The 23,882-nt window shown below is 52.4% G+C and overlaps 3 protein-coding genes across 3 annotated transcripts; 1 reads left to right on the plus strand and 2 right to left on the minus strand.

The window, feature by feature from the left end:
• Positions 1-65: 65 nt before the first annotated feature.
• Positions 66-4,713, minus strand: WDR6 (WD repeat domain 6). Its single transcript, XM_079317077.1, has 6 exons — positions 4,604-4,713; positions 2,120-4,532; positions 1,758-1,853; positions 1,446-1,562; positions 1,138-1,256; positions 66-1,056 (listed from the first exon to the last, which is right to left on the minus strand). Exons 1-6 carry the CDS (start codon positions 4,710-4,712, stop codon positions 560-562), a joined length of 3,351 nt encoding a protein of 1,116 aa, XP_079173203.1. The 5' UTR covers position 4,713; the 3' UTR covers positions 66-559.
• An 84-nt stretch (positions 4,714-4,797) lies between these two features.
• Positions 4,798-22,462, minus strand: P4HTM (prolyl 4-hydroxylase, transmembrane). The gene is made up of 9 exons (XM_079317137.1): positions 22,182-22,462; positions 22,028-22,109; positions 12,528-12,718; positions 11,413-11,509; positions 9,215-9,377; positions 7,415-7,600; positions 6,956-7,046; positions 6,396-6,519; positions 4,798-5,119 (listed from the first exon to the last, which is right to left on the minus strand). Exons 1-9 carry the CDS (start codon positions 22,428-22,430, stop codon positions 4,890-4,892), a joined length of 1,413 nt encoding a protein of 470 aa, XP_079173263.1. The 5' UTR covers positions 22,431-22,462; the 3' UTR covers positions 4,798-4,889.
• On the plus strand, positions 12,732-22,013 carry LOC306807501 (secreted frizzled-related protein 5-like). Its single transcript, XM_079317163.1, has 4 exons — positions 12,732-15,155; positions 15,884-16,056; positions 16,981-17,070; positions 18,198-22,013. Exons 1-4 carry the CDS (start codon positions 14,830-14,832, stop codon positions 18,530-18,532), a joined length of 924 nt encoding a protein of 307 aa, XP_079173289.1. The 5' UTR covers positions 12,732-14,829; the 3' UTR covers positions 18,533-22,013.
• Positions 22,463-23,882: the final 1,420 nt, after the last annotated feature.

Genomic DNA, 23,882 nt, shown 5'->3' on the forward strand with positions numbered 1-23,882 from the left:
ACTTGGCCTGAGGGGGGTGGAATTTGTGGGCAGCCCAGCCACCCCTCATGCCACAGAGTGCTGTTATGGAGGATCAGCATCCCTGTGCATTTCAGCACTATCCTCAGCAGTGCAGGGTCAGGACTGTCATACAGGGCTCTGTCCCAGGACACAGAGCGCTGCAGCCCATCACATGTCACATCAGTGCCTGACCTTTCCTTGCCTCTTGCTGCTCTCAAGCTCCCAGGGCCAGGCTATGCCCTCAGTGCCCTCCCAAGCAAGGTTCCTCTCTGAGCCCGAGACTGGAAAGCTGACACAGGTCCTTTACACCTTGGAGAAGAGCTGCTCTTGGGCAGCAAGGACCAAGAATCCCACTTCTTTACTGCATGGGGAAGCCCCAGGCTTGTTCAGGAGGGATCACATCTGCCTTCTTCCTAGAGACTACTGGCTTTGAGCACCACAACCATGGCATGTGCTTAGAGGAGCCAAGTATGCCTGTTGCCTCAGGACAGGACCTATCATTGTGCAGGGTGCCCTCCAAATGCAGGCAGGTACCTGGATGTGTCACACACCTGCCCCACTACTGGAGAGCCTCTTGTGGAGGAGGACGAGGTTTGAAGGAGGCTGTGCCACACAGCATCTGCAGGCCCTGCCCACAGAGCACACAGTAGTACCGCAGCTCGCCCCCAGCCTCCACCACCTCCCAGCAGTCCAGCTCAGCTAGGTCAGGCACGTGGAAGAAGGTGGTGCTGAGGGGCACCAGCTCGCCTGGGCACCGCTTCCACAGCGTCAGGCGCTGGTCCACTGAGGCAGAGAGCAGCAGGTCTGGCTGCAGCACCCGGATCCCTGTCACATGGGCAGCATGGGCACAGGGCCTGGACACCCGCTCCAGCACCTGCAGGCATGTCCCTGCTGCAGCTTCACCCCTGCCCAGGGTCACCTCCAGCAGGCACACGTGGATGGAGCCATCATCACTGCCACTGGCCACCAGGTGCTGTCCCTCGGGTGTCTGGCGGATGTGAAGGCTGTTCACGGCACAGCTGTGGGCCATGATGGTGACCAGCGGGGCACCCAGGGCTGGGGAAACAGGCTCGGTCAGGAGAGCAGAGCTCACCTTGGTCAGAGAGAGCAGAAGAGCTGCGGGGCAGCAGCACTCACCCAAGGGCTGCATCTCTCCCTCTGCTTGGTGCAGGGCATCCACCGCATCCATGATGGGGCCGGTGATGTCCCAAAAGGCAATGCTGCCATCAGTGGCTGCACTGCACAGGAGCTGCCTCCTAGAACGGGGGGTGTAGGGGGAGTCTCTGGCTGCAGCCCTGAGCATCCCCAATGAGATCCATGGAAGTGGCAGAACAGCCCTCGGGGATTAACTTCTCCCTTCCCTCTGCCTGCTGAGCTGCCATCCCTTCAAGGACAGACATTTCTCCCCAGAGCCCATTGGCTGCAGCCCAGTATTCAGGGCTCACCTTTCCCCTTCTGCCCATGTGTGCAGGAACGCCTCCACCTTCAGCACACAACGCTGGTGGTGAAATGACTCTGCCACCAGCACAAACTTCTGAGCAGCCTCTAGCAGCCCAAAGATCCTGTAATGGAGCAAAGGACAGTTGGCTGTGGGAAAGTAGGAGCTTCTGGCTCCACTGCCCCATTTCCCACCACACACTGTCTTATGGCCAGCTCAGAGCAAGCCACATCTCATGGCAGCAGCCTCCTATGTGGAGCCTGCTCTGCTGCCATCACCAGCTCCATTCTCCCTGTCAGGCCCCATGATGGCTCCTCACCGGACTGATCCATCACTGCAGGCAGCAGCCAGGAACTTCCAGGGTGTTGGCAGCTGCTTGGTGCTGGTCACAGGCACAACTGACAGGGACATGTACCTGCAGCAAAGATACAACACTCACCAACAGCACTATGGCCAATGGAGGTGGGTGGCCCAGGAGAGCAGCCCTGAGCCTTTCCCTAACAAAAGCCCTTTGAAGCCCACAGGGCACTGTACACCAGGAATCACACATGAAGCCACACTGGCCCTGCCTGCCTCAGCTGAACCTGCAGCTGCACAGAGCAGGTATTCCAGTGCAGTTCCCAACAGCCTCCCACACTGTGATCACTACTAACCCTGCCTTGGGGAGTCCCTGACCATCACCTTGTCTCTGGGTCCATCTTGACAAGCTTGTGCCTGTTCTTCTTCTTCTCCCAGTGCTTGTCCAGCCGGTGGGAGGCCACGTGGATGACCTGGCAGGCCACAGCACTCTCAGACACTGTGTCCCCAGCACACAGCAGCCGGTAGCACTCAATCTGTGCACGGCCGCCTGCAGAGAAGAGCAGGGCAGACAAGCCCTCATCACCAAAGCCCTCATCTCCAGGTCTCATGGCGAATGCCAACGTCCTCACACTGGAAATGTGGTCACTGAGGCGGGCAAGGGGCACAGCTGCCCGAGAGTTCTCACTGAGCACCAGGACACAGGCTGTGGTGTCCTCACTGCCGGTGACAAACACGTTAACAGTGGCACGGCCGGGCACCTCCACGGCCCCCAGGCGCCGCACACAGGTGATCTCCCGCCCGTGCAGGGATGGCAGCAGCACTTGCTGCTCGCAGGGCTCGGCCTCACAGTGGTACAGCATCACATCTCCAGACTTGATAAAGGCAAACACCTTGGCCAAAGGGCTGCTGCAGTAGCTCCAGGAGCGGTGCCCACCCCCACAGGGGATGCAGTGGACATTCTCGCCAGTCCTGCTGCTCCACACCACAAAGTTGTCAGCGTGAAAGCCCAGCACAAGCAGGTCCCCATCCGAGGTGAAGTGCAGCTCTTCAATCCACTGGAGCCCTTTGCAGGGCCTGTGCTTCTGCAGGACCTCCAGCTGCTGGTCCCGCAGGCGGAGCTGGCGGTAGACACCATCCCGGCCCGTGCTGTAAATGTAGCCCCCATGGATGGTCAACGAGGTAACTCCTGTCTTCCCATGGAGTCCGAAGAGCACTGACAGTGGGGACTCAAGAGGAAGAGCCGCTTTGTACAACAAGCAAGAGGGATCCAACTCATTGCTGGAGTCCTCAACTGGGTCAGTGGCACCATTGACAATGCTGGTGTTTTCTGCAGCCCACCCCGAGGAGCTGCTGCAAGGGAAGAGGAGGAGGGAGCCCCGGCGGTCCCCGCAGACCAGGAGCTTTTCCTGGGGCAGGAAGGCGGCACAGGTGTGCCAGCGCTGCTTGCAGGGGGGCAGCAGGTACCGACCCATGAGCTGCACCCAGGGTGCCTGCCCGGGCCGGTGGGTGACGTCCAGCCACAGCATCTCCCCGTCGGGCCCGGAGGCCAGAAGGGCAGCAGCGGTGTCGGGGGGCAGCCCGGGACGGGGGGCCCAGCTCAGCCCGTGCACGGCCCCCTCGAACAGCCTAAGCTTGGCGGCGGCCCCGGGACGGCTCAAGGCGAAAAGGAGGAGGCGCCCGTCGCCGCCAGCCACGGCGCAGAGCGTCTCGTCCCGCCCGTGCAGCGGGGCGGCCGCCAGCACGGCACGGGGCCCGCTGGCGGCGGGATGCAGCACCGGCGCCCAGCGCCCCGGAGCCACCTCGAATATCGCCAGCCCGCCCGCCTCGCCCAGCGCCAGCACCCGGCGCGGCCCCACCAGCAGCACGGCCCGCGGCCGATCGGGGGCTCCCAGCGCCACAACCGTAGGGACCGCCTCCGCGGCCGCCCGCCGGGGCTGCCAGAGTCGGACGCCGCCGTCGTCGCCGCCCGTGGCCAGGCGGCCGCCGGCGGGGCGCAGGGCCAGGGCGCGCAAGGCCCCGCGGTGCCCGCGCCGCGCCCGCCGCACGCCGCCGCCGCCGCCCCACTCCAGGCAGGCGCCGTCCTCCCCGGCACTCACCGGGAGCGGCCCCCGAAGCACCACGGCGGCCACTCGCGCCCCGTGCCCGTAGCACACCAGCAGGCAGGCACCGGCCCCGTCCCCGATGCCCAACTCGCCCACGGCCCAGAGCCGCACGCTGCGGTCTTCGGAGGCGGAGGCGAGCAGCCCCCGCGACGCCGCGTAGCAGAGCGCCAGCACCGCGCCCCGGTGTCCGCACAGCTGACGCTGAGGGGCCTTCGCCGCCGCCGCCCGCCACATCACCACGGCCCCCATCGCCGTGCCGGCCGCCAGCGCCAGCCGCGACCAGCTATCCCCCGCCAGCACGGCGCAGCGCAGGGCCCCGGCCCCGCCACAGCTCGCCTGCCGCAGCCAGCGCCCGCCGCCCCGCCACTCGTAGAGCGCCACGGTCCCGCCGCCCAGCGCCAGTGCCAGCCGCCTGCCCGCGGCCCACCGCGCCTCCCACACCCGCGCCCCGAGCTGGCGCGCGGCCCCGCCGCCGCACACCGCCAGCCGCGGCCCGCCGCCCGCGCCGCCGCGCCGCACCGCCAGCACCGCCAGCCAGCGCCCACCGAACACCGCTACTCGCGCCGCCGGCCCGGGCCCCGGCTCGGCCCGCAGCCCCTGCACGCTGCCCTCACGTAGCACGCTCCGCCGGCCCGCCGCCGCCGCTGGCCCGCTGCCGCTCAGCCGGAACGCCACCACCTCCGGGCCTGTACCTGCGGGACACCGCGTCAGCCGCCGCCGCCGCTGGTCCCGCCGCCCGCCCCCTCCCGGTCCCAGCGCTCACCCGCCAGCAGCACATCCCCCGTGAACTCCAGCGCCGTCACCGGCGCCACCAACGCCACCGACTCCATCTTAGCCGTACCAACCCCGCCACCACTCCTCCCAGCGCTCATTGGCCGAATCCCACGTGCCACCGGCTCGCCCCCTGCCTATTGGCCAGCGCCGCCGCCCCGCCCCCAGAGCACGCGGAGGCGCCGCCCGTGTCTCCACGCTTTATTGGCGCGCGACGCGGCCCCGCCCCCCCGCCCCGCGCGGGAAAAGGTCACGTGCGCGCGGCGGCATTCCCGGCGCTACAGCTCCAGGTGAACCCCGCTGTAGGACTTGTCCACTGTCCACTCGCCCGGGGCTCCGGCCCCGGCCCCCGCCTCAGACCCCGCAAAGCGCTCCATCTCCTGCTGGAACTGCTGCTGCCGCCGGCGGTTGGGGTCCACGTTAATCCAGTTGTTGGCGATCCACTTGGTGCCTTGGGTGACCAGGCAGCCCCCGTGCAGAGCAAAGTCATCCAGCTCCCCCACCCAGCCTGCAGAGCAGAGCTCTGTTAGACGGTGGAAAAGAAGGGCAGGCACAGCTGAGACCACAGAGGGACACACGGGCAGTGAACACCAATGCCATCTCTCCTGCCTGCACTACTTGCTTGGATTTGAGCTCAGATATATTACAGGAGTTACTTTTCCTAGCACCCCTCCTTCTTACTGCCATGGCACCCTAGTGCCCACAAGGAGTTAATCAGAGCAGGCTCCTTGAGTGCAAAATGCCCACTGCTTCCACCTCTCCACTCAGCACAAGTGGCTCTCACAATCCAGATCACAGTGTCTGTTTTTCTCAGCTCTTTTGAAAAAAGGAAGGCTGGAGTAGAAGAGATGGGTACTGCCACTAGAAGGCCGTGGAAGCCAGAGGCTTGCAGCCATTTTAGAGATTGCATTTCAGCAGTTCTAAATGACCTGTTTACAATGATCCTATCGTTTTTCTGTGGCAGGCTTGAATCAGCAGCCACTTTCCATTCAGGAACAAATTGCTCATAAAAACACAACAGGGCTCTTCTCACAGGAGAGTGGCAGTCTTGATATTATCATCCAACAGCCCAAACACTGGTCTTGTGACCTCCTCTGTGGATTTTCTAGAGATGGAAACATGAGCTGCTCTCAGGGGACCTGGGACGTTACACTCCTTCCCACCACAGCTCAAAATCTGCCATGGAAACCCTCTGGAGCCATGCTCACCAGCAGCCTTAAAGATTCATGTCAATTCCCAGCCTGCCAGGGAAAACTGTGCTGTGCTTCGTGACAAAAACAGCCCCAAGGACACATCATGGGGCTGCGGCTGAGCTACAAAGCAGGCACTGGCCCCAAGCGTGGCATGGGGTGGCCCAAGTGTCCTCATACTGCAGAGCTGATGGCTGTGCCTTTGTCTACCTCCCCTCCCCATCCCTTTGGGCAACACCACATCAGTGACACATTTTGAATTGCAGACCACGTTCCAGCAGGAGTTTCAGCTTGCACAGCGGGATGGGAGGCAGCTGGTTATGGTGAGTGCAGCCAAGGTCTTTGTTTGCTAGCTAGTCCTGTCCCCCAAAGACATCAGGAGCCACTGACCTACTGCCTGTAAACAAAGGCCTTTCAGAGTCAGGAAGCTCCTACTCAGCTGTTGACAAAAAGACTCTACAGTTCCCACTAGCAGGCAGCTACCACCCTTTTTTTGGCTGTTCTTTGAGCTCCCAGCTGTGGCAAGGAGATGATGGCTGTCACCTACTGCAGTTGCACCCCTCCCAAGAGCCCAGTTTTGAAGTGAGCCTGTACCTTCTCCATCTGACAGGTAGTTGTACCAGAAGACAGCAGTGCCTTGCTGAGGTTTCACTCGCAAATTGCCCTTGTCACAGTTTTTCCGAGTATCTCGCAGGTCAATGTCATTCTGGATCAAAGACTGGAAAGAAACCACAGGGAAGGTCTCACAAACAGGGCTGGAACAAGGCAGGCACACTGGTCTGCCCCTGCCCCTCACCCTTGCCTGAGTGCCCCACAGGATGGCTTAAGGTTGATGCAGGGGCTTTCATAAGCAGCCAGTTTCAGGCCCCAGGAGGTTCATAACCTGTTTCTGAGCAGATGCCACTTCTTAACACATTTGCTGACACCTCACACCTCTAATCAAGGAGAGATGAGCTGTCAAAGCCCTGTGCCTCCTCCCCTGTCCTCGGAGGATAAAGACTGTAAGTGGAGCACGGTTTCCCCAGTGCTCTAGCTACAAATGCTAATGCACACCAACCTAATGCACCAGGCCCCTTCTGCAGCCACAGTGAATAAAGATATTCCAAGAGGGACTCAGAATCCCCAGGGGTAACATGTAGGCAAGGTTCATTTACCATCTCTTCGTAAGTCCTGTTATCAGCGATAGGAAAGACTGTTTCACCTCCCCCAGTCACATTGTTCAGGTAGAACAGCACGGTCACATACCTGCAAGACAGAGGCTGTCAGGAGACACACCTGGAGCAGGAGCCCTGCCACTCCATAAGTACAGTGGCTCCTCCAAGACATCACATGGCACATGATTTACACCATCAGCTTTTCTCCAAGGGTAACACAAGGACAACAAAGAAAACCTCTACCCAGAGTAGAGAGTACGTTTGTAGGCTCTGCTGGGGTAGGCCCACCTTGTGTGGACCTCCAGGATTTGCCCACCTCCCTTTTAAAACCCCTTCATGCCAGTGATGTCCTGAGCTGGTTTGTGAGCCCACAAGCCAAGTACTGAGTCCCAGGCAAGATGAGGTGAGGTGAAATGGCTCTTCACACCCCTTGTCTAACATGTTCAGGGGAGAGCTTACCGGCAGGAGGTCTCAAAGGGAGCGCTTTCATTGGCAACAAGCTTTGTGTGGCTGCAGGCAGTCTCAGGGAACACAGGGCCACTGTCCATGTGGGCGTGGTAGTGCCCTCCTTGGTCGTACCGCACAACCTGGAGGGGCTCGCTGTGCTCCACGATCTCGGGGGGCAAGCGAGTCAGGCGCATTACCCTGGGGAAGAGCAGAGCAGGTGAGTGGAAAGCCACCCTCAGCCTAGTCAGCTACTATTCCCAAGCAGTGAATAAACCCAGAGAAAAAGAACCCCCTTCCCCAAAAGACCGGAGAAACGGATGGGCTGCAGTGAGCATGCCAAGAGACAGGTCCTTACAGATCTGTTGGACCATCAGCATTGGCTCAGAAAACCCTGATCGAGGTTAATAAAAAACCAAAACAAAACAGAAGGAAGCAACTCCAGCAGGACTGCTCTCAGGAAGACTTTGCTTGCTCAGCAAGATCCCTTCTGTGCGTATCCCTGGAGCCTTCATGTGGCATCTCATCACTTCTCTGGACTCCTGCACACCACCTACAGACCTCAGGGACAGTTAGGAAAGCACAGGCCCCCTGCTGAGAGTGAATGAGAAACTAGCTCTAGGAATAGTCTTGTCACCTAACTCACCTTTCCCTGTTGCCTTTTCAGCAGCCTCCCCCAGGGCAGAGGGGCACTGGAAGTGATCAAGGAGACCGGAGCCCTCCTGCTCTGGGATTTTTCCACTGCTACATCTGAGATCATCCCCAAGGCAAGCAGGTACGTCTTGAGACCTGCCAAAGAACACTCAGAGCTCTGAGAATCCGGACTGGTGAAGCCCTTGGGACAGGTGCAAGGACAATGTGGCACCTTGGCAGGACAGCAATGCCTCTGCAGGCGCTGCCTGGTCCCAGGGAGGATTAACAGCCTCCTTCAGTGCTGTGTCTTCACATCCTCCTGACAGTGGCCAACTGGAGAGTGTACAAGCAGAATGCCAATGCCTGTGTGTGCTGGCTAGCTGGCACAGAGAAGGTGGCAGCCACAGTCTGCTCTAATCAAGGCAATATGTGAACCCATTTTCCCACTGGAATGCACTGAAGAAAAGGAGTGGCCAACAGCTGTTTTTCAGGCCTCAGGACATTTTACCCACCCACATTCTGGGTGAGGACCAGCACCACAAGAACAATCTAATCTCCAGCTGATTATCTGAAACTCACTACAACTACATGGTTTGGCCTTCATGCTGGGCTTCAGCTCTTCCCAGTACCAAATCTGAGATGAAGGGAAAGGTAAGAGGTTCTCCCATCTGCCATGAGCTGTCCTACAATATGTATGCTTGGAGGATTAAACTAACTTGACTAATTTAAGGTGAAGTCGTGCTTTTTAAAAAGTCAGCTCTGAACAGCAAAGACAGATTTCAGTGAAATGCATGAGTAACTAAAGCAAATGACTGTAACTGCTGGCACCCAGACAGCATTGGAAACGGGCAGTTTCTCCCAGTAAGCTCAGTTACTAATTAGAATGAATGATTTCATATACTGCCAAGTCTTCCTGGTTTTATAGGGCTGTTCCCAAAAGTGAATGGAGATGCTGAAAGGCCTGATTTTTCTTTTTCCCTTTCCACAGGACAATACAAATTCTTGTTCTAATGAAAACCTCCTCTCTCCATTTTCTGTCTGTGTTCATTGCTCTTTATACTCCAAAGACTTTTCACACAATTAGGAAGTGTGAATGTTAGCAAGTCTGCCACTGCTTTTCCCAGCACATAGGTGCCTTGTGCCTACCCAAACCCAAGCTCCCCTCAGCTGCCTGGCCCTTACCTTTGCCGAATGGCTCTCATGACCTGGTGTGCCCCCTCGCCCTGGTACAGCCAGGTGTGCTGGCTGTTGCGGACCAAGTCACTCATCTTCACCTTCTGGCTTCCCATGTACTTGTGGAAATCACGGATATTCAACTGCTTGAACTCCTCCAAACTTAGCACACCTATGGGAACACAGGAAAAGCCACCTGACTCTGGTGCAGGTAATAGCTCTTGTGTCCTGTACTTTGAGAAACATCAGCTGAGGGCACTGGAGAAACTGCTTTTCTCACACAGACCCCAGTCTGGGTCCACTGTGTCCACCACAAGCTGCACCCCTTCTGCCCATGGTCATGGGCTCCAGCAATGCTCTCACCTACAGCAGAGGACACAGAGGAACCTGCCAAAATGAATTGTGCAGGGTCAGAACTGGAACAAGCAGAACACCATTTTAAACATTAAAAAGCTCCTGAAACACACAAATCAATACATCAAAAGAAACAGACACTACAGTTCTGATATACAGAAGAAAGTCTGTGCCACCCAATGTCTTGAGGCTTATTACTTAGATATTTAAATCAACATGTTTAAGGACAGACCTCAGACCACATTTTCTATATCACCTTGCAGGGTAATTACGAAAAAGCCACACCCAAAACAAGCAGTACATTGTTCTGCATTTGTGTAATTGCAAAACATAAATGAAAAATGCATGACAGTATGGTCTTGCGTAAATAGAAATAACAGAAAAGCAAGAGGTATAAAGCAGTTTCTCCTAAAACAGGTATTTCTTGTTTGCAGTCAACTGGAATCAGCAAAGGATGGTCTCTTGCCTTTGTCAGCTTCAGGAAAATCCTCTCATTTGTTGTTACCTCCTTCTGGAGAAGGGAAGCCTTGCACAGGTCCCTGATACCAGCATACAGTGCACTGCCCTGGGCTGCCCAGCACACACCATGGGCTGGGAGAGCAGCTCACTCAGGCAGCAAACCCCAGTGCTGCTGGGTGCCAGCTCTGCTCCTGGGCACCAGCACCCCCTGGCAGGAGGAAGGACTGGCCACAAAGGTCAGTCAGGGACAGTTCCTCAGGTGCCATGTCCTCAGGTCATGACCATATGATCCACTGTTATTATTCCTAGTGTCTCTCTATCCCCACTTCCCCTTACTGCCCCCCACAGTCTTTGATGACGCAGTGCCACATCCAGGTTGTGACCTGGTCTCTCAGTGTCATGTACCAACCTAACAACAGAGGGAAGCAGCACTCTGAAAGCAAGGTCCTGCCAATAGCCCTTTAACAGGACCTTTTATTTGTTAATGTCCAGAATGGTGGAAAAGCCACTGAGGACTCAGTCATACTCCTGCCAAGAATGCCACCAGCCTGGAGGAGAGTTACACAGGGTGCCCTCCGGATATTTATGCATTCACTGCTACTGCTTCAACTCCAAAGCAGCTCCTCCTGGGCAGCTCTCATGCCAGGTCACTGGAAGAGAGTGTGTAGAACTTGTGCATTCACTTAATTTGATTAGGAAATGGAGTGTTGCTTAATTGAGGCCACTCTAATTAGAGCAGCAGAGGTTAGAGTGTATGTCCGGACCAGCAGGAGCCCTTGGGAGACCAGGGGGCAGAAGTGGCCTCATGGAATACAGAGAGGTTGTGTGGCAGAGAGAAGGGTCAGCACCAAAGGCTGACAGACAAGATCACCCCCACCTCCACTTATTCCACTCTTCCCTCACAGTGACAGGGACCACTTGGCCTGCTGCAAAAGTCTCCCTGAAAACAGGGGGGCATGCAATGTGTGTCTGAATATCTGCATCCCAGGTAACAAGAGCCCTGTAGTCAGAACCTGAATGGGTCTCTCAGACCAGGGGAGCAAAAGCACAGCCCTAAGATCCTGTTACAGCAGGGCATGAACCAAGGCAGGTCTGACAGGGGAGAGGCAGTGCAGAGTTGTGGTCTGGTCCTGCTCCAGCAAGATCCAAACCCAGGCAGTGGGACCAGTTAGCCACTAGAGTGGTGATGCAGGGGCAGGAGTGCTGCAGTAGAGGGTTACCCTGCATTTACTTTCCTGAGAAAGTGTCTAGAGCAGTCTAGTGCTACTTCCCTTCAAAGAATTCAGCTAGAGAAAAAGGCCTGGGCAGGGACACAGCTCTTGCTCTCCCCCACATGGCTGTGCAAGGTGTCCAGGGTGCTGAGGGTAAAGGGATTCCCATGGAGCTGCTCTTACCATTCCCATCAGGATCAGCTTTGACTGCAGTGTACATCTCCCGGATGTTTTCAGGGGTCATCCACCTGCCGTTCCCAAGTCGGGTATGGGTCAACACCTGAAATTCATAATTGGATCAAAAAAAAGCACTGGTTTCTTGCACTCTTGAGACCCTAGAGATTCCCTGCATGAGGCCTGGTGGGATCTCCTCCACAGCACATCAGTCTGACAGGAATGGGCACATTTCTGCAGAAAGATGATTGCAGTGAGAATCATCTGGCAGCCACACACAGAGTGTTGCTGATGAGTGCTGTTATTTCCAGTTTAGGTCATGGCAAATGACTGCTGGGACTTGGTTAACCAGCCCTCAGGTGGAGAGGGCACAGCTTTCTCTTGAAGGGACAGTAAAGCTATTGATGACAAAAGTGAATGCTTTTACTTGTCCAAGGTAAGGGCTTAGAACAAATTTTTCCTTCAGCATGTACAGAGAGATGCAGAAGCCTGAACAGCTCTCAGCAGCCTCTCACCTTCAGAGAAAGGAGCCTTGCCCTGGGCTGTCACTGGCACAGCTCCCTGTACTCCACAGCACTCGTGGTGCACAGGATGGTTCAGACTCCCCGCTTCACCTGAAATGGGAACCTGAGGAGTGACACGCCTGAACTGTCAGTACTTGCCCTGATGCACCCTGCCATACAGGGCAAAGGTGCTGAAGAGCTCTGGACAAGAGGTTTATTATCCCCCTTGGCTCATCAATAGGGGTGGCTTTGCTGGGGCTTGTGAATTCACACAGTAAGTTCCCCACAAGCTACACAAAGCAAGGCCTACGTGACAAACTCATTTCCCAGGACACACAGCAAGAGGCAACAACCCACAGCACAGGAACATTTTATCCAGCATATTGAAAACACACAGTCCTGCCAAGGACTGTTGCTGACTCCCAATAGCATGACAACTGCTGCACATTGCCCCAGAAACTTCCATTCTGAAGGCCAGGGCAAATTTTGAGGCATAAAATTAAGCAAATTGTGATCAGTATATCCTGGGGTCTGGCCCCACCCAAGCACACGAGTAAACAAGAGAGCACCTGATGAGGGGATGTGCCCAGTAAACTTTTCCCAGTCCATCCCACACTCTACCTCTTTGAGCTGCAGCTGCCCATCCTGATTGTGATCCAGCAGATTGAAAATGTCCATCTGGCTGATTTCAATCATTTCCATGGCTTCCTCATAGTCCTCTGTTGGTAGGATCTGGCTCTTCTGTAGTCCCTTTAGCTTTGCCAGATGGACAATGAGCTTGCACTCCTCCTCTGTCAGGAAGTCAGGGATTTCTGCAGCAAATGAGTGAGCAGCAACAGAGACTGAGGAACTGTTACAGTGGGATCCTATGCTTGTGGCAGGAGACTCAGGAAAAAAATAATCAAAAGAGGTAGGAGGGAAATTTAGGAACTTTCTAAGTTTGGGATATTCAAAAACATCCACCCTTCTATCAGAAGGGCTCTCAAAGAGCATACACCACACACCTGAGCTGCTGGAGGCAGGTATTTTTATAGCAGCAGTTTCTAAATGTTTGAATCCTGGGGTCAAGCCCTTAAACTCTCTCACAGATACCACAATGGACAAAGGAGGGAACAAACACGTGCATATCACTGCATATTACCATTTCAAAGGTGCCATGTGGATCACAGTCTGGGAACTGTAGCTTTACTGGAAGGGAGGTCAAAAATCTTTAAAGTGGGCAGTGGTGATGGCCAGGATTTCAGATGTCCTTGCTCTCACGTGGAGAGGATGGCACTTTGCACAAAACCAAATCTCTTTCAGGGAAGCACAGCACAGTGCTCTACTATGAAACTCAAACAGAAAGCAGAAAAATTTTAACTTACTCTCACTCATTCTCTTGTTTCCCCACTAAAAATGGTCTTCAAATGCAGTATTAAAGAGGAAAATATTGGACATAGAGGATGCCAGGCTCTATACCCAGGTATCTATCTCCAGCTTTCCTTTGTAGCACAAACCCAGCAGTAATCAGGCAATTTCACAATCCCAAGCAAATTAAAGTGCAGAGAAATCCACCGATGACCATGAGTCTAGGAGACTTCCAGCTTCATGGAATACTGGGCATGCACTTGGAAAGGTCCCATTCCAGAGGACTGCACACAGTGGCCCAGGAGGTTCAGAGGATCCTCCTGGCCAGTGTCTTGTTACCAGCTGCTGAGACTTTTGAAAAGGGAAAGAGAAGCCACCAATGCAGGACAGGTTATGTGCTCCTAGACCCAAGGTCCTGCTCTCCAAATTGCAGCTCCCTAGAGCTCCTGCAGGTATGTGCCAAGGACACATCATAGATCAACTACAGCAGCAATCCTCAAATGGAGGGAAAAAATTCATTACTTTCATGACCTGAAATCAACCCTATCGGCACAAGCTGTCAATAAACAGTTGGCTTCCTGCTAAGCACAGACCAGAACCAGCTCTGTAGAAAATGAGCTGCTCCTGGGAAGCCCCAGGAACACAATGCAGCCAGCTGTATCCGTAACACACTCCAAGGAAACAATTTCCGCCACAGGCAGCACAGGGTCCTTGTGCCAGAGGATGCTTCAGAGCTGGAGCTTCTACTGACCAGTTTGAACCTCATGGCACAGCACCAGGTCCAAATGAACCATTGTGCACTGAAAACCAGTGCCCCCAGTATTTCCAGTTCCTCAAACTGGGCTACAATAATGATGGCTTATGGAACCTTAATTACGTGCTGGAGGAAGGACAATTCCATTCTTCAGTGGTAGTAATGGGATTTCAGAACGAAGTAGGAGTTCTGTTAACTGGAAATGCAGTGTGGTCATGCAGGTTGCAAGGTGAGGGGGTTTCCAGCTGAGTGCTGCCAATCCTATCTGCAAACAACTTGGCTCCACAGCTGCAAATTAGTTCCTCTCTGCCTCCAGTTCTCTGAAACAGTTAACTTGTGGCTGTGAGACCATCCTATCTCCCAGCCTGTTCAACAATAGATCCAACTAAACAAATGCCTTCTAATTGACTTTAAGCAACACTTGATTGCTTTTACAAAAAACAAAAGAGAGGAAAACATTAGGGTTTATGAAATAATGACTAATCCTGGAGCAAGAGAAAGGGGATGGGTTGGAGCAGTGGTGTCAAACAGAGATTCAATCTTGGCTGAAAGAGCCCCAAGACACATGGGCCAAGTCATTCATCCCTCCCCAACTGCCCTCATTTCCACACCTGCTGATCTAAGCCAAACCCCTGCTAAAATACAAACAATCGGAGCCGCTGGCAAATGAAAATTGGAGCATTGTCTTCCCCATGAGGGCTCTGAAAGGGCCGAACTTAATGAGGATGGATTGACAAAGAGGTGGCTCGTAGGCTATAAAAGGCATTCCACAGGCAGGAGCAGCTCAGTCCGGGGTGTGCTGGCGGTTCACTTGCTCCAAGCATGGTCACGTCCCCTCGCAGGCACCCCTCGAGGTTGGGTGGCCCGTGGCTACTGGGTCTCCTGGCACGCCTGCTGCTCTGGGGCTCTCCAGGTGCCTGGGCCAGCTACCTGAGGAGATCCTCCAGCTGCATGCCCATCCCACACCGCATGGCCCTGTGCTACGACATCGGCTACTCCGAGATGAGGATTCCCAACCTGCTGGAGCATGAGACCATGACAGAAGTCATCCAGCAGTCTTCAAGCTGGCTGCCCTTGCTGGCCAGGGAATGCCACCCAGATGCTAGGATTTTCCTCTGCTCCCTGTTTGCACCGATCTGCTTGGACAGGTAAGATGCTTTTATGAGTTATTTTGGCTGTAATAGTTAAGTCCCTGCAGGAGCATAACTACATGTGCCTCCTGAGAGAAAATGTATTCAATGTAATCTGAGCAGTGCCCAAAAAGCAGTGCTGCTGCTCTTGGTATGAGACAATTGGATTACTCAGCAGGGAACATCCCTCTGAAAGCGAAACATTTCATATCACAGCAGAAATATATTCCCTCCTTGGGATTCTTCTGCTCTCTCACCCCAGGCACTACATGCCCTGGCCAGCCCCTCATACACTGCAGTGGCTGCTGGCACACACTAGCTTCACCTCCCACCTCCTGTGCAGCCCCTCACCCCAGCTCCTGCCCTGAACACAGAGTTTCTCAATTTCCCAACTGTTTCCCAACAGTTCTAGCAACAGAAACAAATCCCCAGTTTTGAGGTGCAGTTCTTAAAGTACAGAGTTGCTAAGGAAATTTGGGGTGTAATCAGGCACCTGCAAAGGTAAGCAGTCTTTGCACAACTAGAGAAGATCCCTAAGGAGGTATAGGGCTTCTGGCAGCTTGTCTCATCCCTCTTGTCCTCAGAAATTCCATGCTTGCTTGCATGAATGTTCAAAAAAAAGTCAAAGATCCCCAGATTGCCTGCTAACCCTTCAACACAGCAGCAGTGGTAGCAGTGGTGCTAGGGCTCGACCCTCAGCCTCCTGCCAGGCACAGAGAGGTGCTGAATACCCACCCCCTCCCCAGGCTCATCTATCCCTGCCGCAGCCTCTGTGAGGCCGTCAAGAGAAGCTGTGCGCCCGTCATGGCTTGTTACGGCTACCCCTGGCCAGAAATCCTGAACTGCAACAAGTTCCCTGCAGATCATGAACTGTGCATTGCAGCAGTCTCCGTGGATGAAGATTCCTCAAGCAGGAGAAGTAAGAGACTTTTTCTTCATGTATTTTCCCATATGTAACATTGCAAGCTCAAAAGGATGATCCTATGACTTGTTTCTATTCTGCATATTTCTGGTTTTAAGCTGTTTTTTTTTTTTTTTTTTAATTACAAATTCTAGTTTTGTTCTCTCTGGGAGCTGTGTCTAGAAAATTAGCATAACATTGACTGTGGCTTGTTCCTCTCTCTGCTGTATTCATTAGCTCTCTGGGTGCCATCAGACCCCGCAGGGCTTGGGGCAGAGGGAAGGAAAGGCTGCAAAGCCTCTGGCCCAGGCACAGTGGGAGAGCTCATGGAGTGCAGACTCCCAGCAGCGAATGTGCTTCCAGTGGAGCTGTGGAGCTGCAGCCCTGATCTTTCAGCTGTGTCTAGGGCTTAAAACCATGCAAAAAGAAACGTTTTGCAAGCCTTCTCTCTAAACATTAGAAACACCATGAAAGGACATGAGCCTCTGCAGACATGAGTTACACAGGAAAAAAGTCTGTCTGAAGGACTCAACTAACACCCAGATACTGATGAACACTGGGGGAGATTCAAGAACAGTTAAGGGGAGAACAGACATTTCAACATCATTTCAGCATCACTGGATGGAGTCTGGCTATATCACTAGAAACTTTGCTGTTTCATCCAAATTAGGAGATCCTCATTAAGCATTTTCACTGCTGCTCTAACATGCACCAATACACACAAGCCTGAACAAAGCACAACAAGCGGTGTCTGCCTCAGTCACAGGAAGGAGACTCCAGCATTTCCCACCCTGCCTGTCTGAGATATGTCTCCAGGGCCAGGCTAGCTCAGGAAAAAGCTACACTAGGAAACAGCAAGACACCACTTGTAGATCTCAAAATTTCACTGCACCTTTTCCAGTGAAGCTTGACAAGGGTGTTATAACTTAATTTCTCTTGCAGCAGTGCCCCGAGCCAGCTGCAAGGACTGTGAGCTTGAGGAAGCCAGCACTGCCAGAGAGATCCTAGAAAGCCTCTGTGCAAATGATTTTGGTGAGTACACTCCTTCTCCTCTCAATTGCTGCCATTCCCTCCAGCAGCCGGGCAGTGGCATGAATAGAAAATAGCTTTGCCATAACATACTGACTTGGAGAAACTGAAGCTTTTACAGCAGATCCTTGGGATTTTCAGTTTCCATCTTACCTGTGAGGTAGCTGGAGGACCCAGCTTCTGGCAGCACTGAAAGTGAAGATTTACTGATTTACTTCTGTGGGCTCTGATTTGGTTTTAGTCTGTGACTGCTAAAAAGAGGCAGTACTCTGGCTTTCCCTTGCAGACAAACATTTCAATCAATGCCTATAAGAATCTTTAGCAAATTCCACACCAGCTATTTCAAACTTCAATAGTATTGTTCTAATATTGTGACTCTCCCTCTCCTAGCCCAAGCAAACAGCAGCACGGGCTCTGCTCAATCAGATGGCAGGAAGTTTTCAAGATACTGTCCTGAATTCAGGCACACATACAGAAAAATAGGTATTTTCAATAAAAGAAAAAAGATTGCAAATCCTGAGCAGCTGTCAGTCATGTCACTTCCTGAAATCCCTGCTCAGAGAAAAGTCAAGTAATTCACACAAGACCGAGTCTTTAATGTATCTGCTTGCCTGTGCTCTTAGGAGGGAAACTGAGATTGAGAATTGAGGAGGACTGAGAAGGAGAAGGAGGTCTTTTCTCCCAGTTAACAAGAAAAAACGGCTTCAAGTTATAATGTAGAGGTTCAGATTGGGTAATAGGAAATATTTCTTCACCAAAATAATTATCAAGCACTGGAACAGGCTGCCCAGGGAAGGGCTTGAGTCACCATCCCTGAAGGTTTTTGAAAGACATGTAGATGTGGCACTTGAGGACATGGTTTCGTGGTGAACTGGGCGGTGCTGGGACAGTGGTTGAATTTGATCTTTGAGGTATTTTCCAACCTAAATAATTCTGTGATTCTAAGAACAGTATTCAGTACTGGAAACTAACCTCAAATGAGAACTTTTACAGTTCACTACAGTTGCAAAAGCTTGGACAGATACTTTCCCACAGAGACAGCAAAGAAGCCTTGGGCTGGCTCTGTCTTTAAGTAGGTGAGAACTATGAAGAGTAAACAGAACTCACAGCTCTTTTTCCAACCCCTGCAGCAGTAAAAATCCGAATCCTGAGGAAGAACACAACCACTACCATCTCGGACTTCGACCTGGACCCCTCCAAGGTGGAGGTGCTGAAGCACGGCCCGCTCCTCAGAACTGAAATCCCTGCCAGGCTCCAGCAGTGGCTGGACATAGACGCCACGTGCGCCCACAACATCATGAGAGGCACCCAGGCAGGGGTCTTTGTTGTAAGTGGTGAAGTACAGAGTGACAAAGTGGTGGTGAACAAGGCCTATGCCTGGCAGAAGAGGAACAGGAACCTGCACCAGGCAGTGCGGAGGTGGAAACATCACCGCTGCCCCGAACAGGCGGGATGGAAGGTCTGAAAAAATCTCAATTCCAGCAACAAGAAACTGCTCCCTTCCCTACGGCTAGAAAACTCCTTTCCCTGGCAGTTGGTGTTTTGGAGATGTACAGTCATATTTCTAGGTGATTTGAAGCAGTCATAGTGCACAGATAGGGCTTCACTACAGATCACTGTTTTACCAAGACAGAGCTTAAGGATGCAGGTTTAACATGTTCCTCTCACAAGGCTCTGCAGATCCAGGACGTGCTGTGTTCAGCTTTGCATAGGATCCAACATCACAACCAAACTTAACTATGCAGGTGAGGACAAACTAGAAGAAACCTTTAATAACAGTTCCTTCTAGTTCTCATTATCAGAGCTGGTATTTCAGACTCATTATTTGACCCTGAGACATCGAAGTTGTACAAGTGCCTGCTTGCTCTCTGTGCAGAGATTACATGAAAGTCTCCCTGACTGTTAAGTGATACTTTTTATGTAATGGAGCAAAGACTATATTCTTGAAGGGTCTGAGGTAAACTAACGGGGAGAGGAAACCACCTCAGGTGTGCCCAGCCCCTTAAAACTGCATTCTGAACTCTGCTCTAGTCAGGCTGTCCCTTCAGCTTCCTGCACCGAGAGTTGATGAGCATCCACACACGCAAAAGGAAACAGCCATTCTCAAGCAGGAAAGGCACAGAGCAGACAGCTGAGGATTTCTATGTAACAGGGAAAACTACTCTTCAACATCAGAAATTCAGTGTGGATCAGAAGATTCTGGTAATTGGGAATATCACAAGAACCTTATGAAAAGCAGAGCATGAATGAGACATCAGTTTTGGTGAACAGCAAGCAGCTTTGCTCGTGACTAAGAGGTGAGTCCCAGCCCCACTATAGTAGGATATTACAGTTTTGATATGGGAGCAGGGGAGAAACCTTTTACAGCTGCCTGGCCTTCCACCTGTACACGAGGAAGATAGAAAATATGGGAAATCTCAGTATCACCAAGTTCTCTGCAGCTCACTCTCTCATTCAAGCAGGACTGTCACTCCCTGCAGGGGTACACACACTGTACTCCAGACCACAGAGCAGAAAACAGCAAATTCCCAAATGAGGAAACAAGTCGGATTTCTACTGCCTAACAAAGCATTGTCCATGGAAAGTTTTCTATATTGGTTTAAACCTGTGGCTGAAATAAAAAAAAAAAGAAAAAAATAACCAAGTGAAAGAACCAGCCTTTGGGAGGAATGTTTTCTGCCTTGTTGGTGATGCCTGCAGTGCTGGCTGTGCAGAGACAGCTGGTGTGCTGGAGACACATTGGTCTGCTGGAGACACATTGCCTCCCTGTGTTCACAAGGAACACCAACAACCCACACTGCAGGCTCCTCCTCACACTGCTGTGGGCTGAAACAAGTGCTCAGACACACACACTGCAATTCAGCTGCGCCCTGACATTTGTGCAGTGATTACTTCTCTTCCCTGAGGCTCAGAAGAAAAACAACAGCCGAATTTCCTATCTTCATTCCTGCCCACTGTCTTGTCTTAGAAACTGCTGCCCAATCCACAGAGTCTGCTGTCAGGTGGTCTCTGCAACGGCAGCATCTTCTCAACAGACCGCGTTTGGAAACAGAACTTATAAAAGCTCTGAAGGTTGAAAAGGCTTTGTCTGATTTGTTTTCCATTAGTAGGCCTATTTGATTACTAGTGTTTCCCAACTGAAAACTGCACAGATGGTCTGATTTACAAGCTTTAGAAATTATGCCTTGTAGCCAGAGGGGGGAAAAAATAGGGCAGGGATTTTTTTCATAGTTCCATAAAATACGCCTGGGGTTCCATGCAGATGTGACTTACCCACAACTAAAAAACAAACTTACAGTTTCCCTACAGTGCCCAGACTGTGTTCTGAAGCCCAGAGAACACATTAAATCATTAATGAATGTTTGCTGCTGTGGTCTTACTGCAGCCTTCTCTGCTGAAAGCAAAGATGACAGACCAGGCACTGTTTCCTTAAATTGGCTCTTGTATGTTGCAGCACTTCATGTTAAATCCCCAGAAACTCAAGAATCTTTGCTAAGGGCTTCTGTATTTACCAAACACAACCAAGTTAAACACTTCCACCAATTTAAGCAACAGAGATGCAATAAATTAAGTTTTTTTTTAAACCAGTTGAATTAGGTTGGTACTGCTTGCATAGATAGAGAAGTCTCTGGAAGTCTTAAAGTCAGAGCTGGCTCTTGGCAGGTTCATCTGGGAGATAAGAACTGTCCTGTAATGCAGTTTCTAAATAAGGGACTTCTTATCAGAGGACAAAGGAGACCAGACTCATGGCATCTCAAATGGTGAATGTCTGTCACTGTGATGGCATCCTCAGGGAGCAAAACTTCCCTTAAAACCAATGGAGGTGCTGGAACAAGAAGCTAAAAATTGCAGGATTACTGCTGCCAGGACAAACTTGCCTTTGATTGTTTTCAGCACCTTTCTTGCAGGCCAGGACCAACTTTTTCACTTCAGTGGTACTAGGAAGGCAGGGAAAGAGGAAATAGGAGTTTTCCTGAGTGAAAACCAGAGTAATCGCCTCAAACCATGGTTCTGGTAATGACATCAGTTTTGTGATGCTGTGGGGTTATCAGCTCCAGGTTGGTGTGTCTGTTTAGTGAATGTAAGTCAGAAATCCACTACAAAGTTCATGATGAGGTTTTCAGTGTATATGATCTATTTGGAATAAGAAAAAATCCCTCTACTTATATTATTGAGAAAGCATCTGAAAGATTCCCTATGCTGTCTTTTCAGAAACAACAGGTTTCCTCTCACTTTGCAATAGTAGGAATTTTGTAATGATTCATTCCCCTCCCTCAAATTATTTAGCATATTGTCAGTGGCTTTTCAGAACACAGAGTTCCATTAGTGAGACTTGACCAGTGACAGCAAAATGTAACAGAAAGGTAAAGAAGATTTAAAAACTTCTAAAAGGCAGATGTGTGGTTGTGTATCAGAGAAGCCAAAAATAAAAATAAATCTAGAACAGGACACAAAATGGTGGAAGACTTGAAATCTATAAGTTCTCCTGTTACTCATTTCCTCAGTGATGAAGTAACAATACTAAATTGCTTTTTCATAATTTATTAACAAAAGTTTGGACATCTCTGGTCCTTTACTTATACTGAGCAGCTTCTTCAAGGTTCTTGCCAGCGATCTGCTGTCCATTCTTAGTATTTTACAGAGAACCTGAAAAACCTGGAAAAGTTAACCTTCCAAATTCTTCAAAGTGGGCCATTCAGAATACGTAACCTCTGCGAATTTTACATCAACATACCTTAAACGATACCGCACTCTTTAAGGAACAGCAGCACAGGGAGGTGATGCCAACACACGGGAAATCATTTTCCCCGAGTGGGTGTAAGACAGCGGCGGGTGTCAGACAGACAGACAGACAGACAGCCAGACACACACACACACCGCTCCGCCGTCGGGACGGAAACCCCCCGCTACCGGCGTGCCCGGGCCCGGCAGCAGCAGCCGCGGCGGGGCCGGTACTCACCGAACAGCAGCGGCTTGAGGCTGAGGGTGCGCACAGCGTGGGCCCGACCGGGCACCAGCTCCACCCGCTGCGTGTGGCCCACCTGCGGGGAGAGCAGCGGTCAGCGCCCAGCGCTCAGCAGCCCCGGCCCCGGCCCCCGGTGTCGCGGCCTTGCCTTGATGCCCTCAAGGCGCGGGAGGGCGCGAGCGGGCGGCGGCGGCGGCGGCGCGGGGGCGGCGGGCGGCCCGCCGGGCTCGCCGGCGCTGAGGTGCACGAAGAGCAGCAGCCCCAGGACGTTGAGGACGTAGAGGTGAGCGAAGACCATGAGGACGAGGAAGTAGGGGCGGGAGCAGACGGGCCGCGGGCGGCCCCCCGGCGGGCCGGGCAGCGGCGGCCCCTCGGCCGGCGCCTCCGCCGCCGCCATCGCCCCGGCCCGGCCGGCCCCGCGTCACCACGGCAACGGCCCGGCGGGCGCTGCGTCACCGCGGGGCGGGGCCGCGGGCGGGGACAGCGACAGCGACAGCAGCCCCTCCCCGTCCCACCGCCAAAGAGAGCCAGACACCGCCGTACTTAGAAAGTCACAATTTATTTCAAATAAACCACGGGCACACCTCTGGCAACCGTCTCCCGGGCGGTTTCCGCCGCCCCTGCCCCTCTCTGGTGCCTGCGAAGAAAAGCGAGGGGTGCGAGCAGTCCTGTGCCCTCCCACACACCTCAACGCCGCCCCACAACCCAACCAGACCGGGGCCGAGAAAGGAATTCCCAGAACAAGTGCCTCATTTAAAAATAAAGTTCTATTTTTCACCTGCTTAAAAAGTCTAAAATTTAGAGTGCAAGACTATAGTACAGAAACCTCCTGCTGCCCCGTCTGCGGGTGGGCAGAGACTTCGCTGCGCAGGGCAGTGGTCATGCAGTTTACGGTGGCAGTAGAAAACATTTTATTACAGTCTGGGAAGCCTGAGAACGAATAGAGATGAGGCAGCCAATGCACTAACACAAGCAAAGCCCAAATTAAAGAGTACCAGATGCAAGGATGGAGAAGTGTCAGGCTGGCGCAGGAGCTGGAAACAAGTGCAAAAAAGAAAAAAGAAAGCAAACATTCCATGTCTGTGGCAGTAATGCATCAAAGGGAAACTGATACTTCAGAATTAATGACTCCTGAGCCACTTTTTATTACCTACATCCATATAGCCTTGCTAACTCAAAAAGGGCCATGTACTTTATTAGAGTGGGAAAACAGCATTTTCTTTTGGTGTTGAGAAACCCCATTTCCTTCCTGTCATCTGCCTCCTGAGCAGTGTCATTCACCTTACACAGAGCCAGCAGCCCTTGTGCCCTGCACATTTAGTCTTGAAGTCCATGACTTTCTGTACAACACCAATACAGAAGTGGTCCTGCCTGGGATGCAAAAGCAAGTCCTGTTGTTTTCCCAGAGGATCTGTGGGTGCAACCCAGGACTTTCACCACTTTCAGAAAGGATGTTTTGTTTAAAAACTAAATGGAACTGTTAACAAAGCTCTAGTTTCAGAAAATTTGAAGGAATTAGTGGGTGCACTGTGCAATCCTTATTATTGTTCCTCAGCCTGTTCAGTAAGCCTGGCCACAGTTATATGGTCTGGCTTGTCTACAAGCAAGGATTCATAGCAAAATATTTTGTGGGGGCATAGAAGAGAGAGGGAGGGATGGAAGGAGGGAGAGAGAGGAGAAGAGAGACAAAACCTCATTCTCAATTAGCTCAAAACTGGACAATTATGTAACAGAAGTTAAAATTCTTTGGGATTAGGAAACTCTACATACCTGCTCTGCAAAGGGATTAGGTGTTAAAATAGTTACGTTTAGACAACAAGAACACCAGCTTTTATCCTAATCAGTACTT

The sequence above is a fragment of the Erithacus rubecula genome (assembly GCF_903797595.1).
Source record: "Erithacus rubecula genome assembly, chromosome: 13".
NCBI classification, from domain to species: domain Eukaryota; kingdom Metazoa; phylum Chordata; class Aves; order Passeriformes; family Muscicapidae; genus Erithacus; species Erithacus rubecula.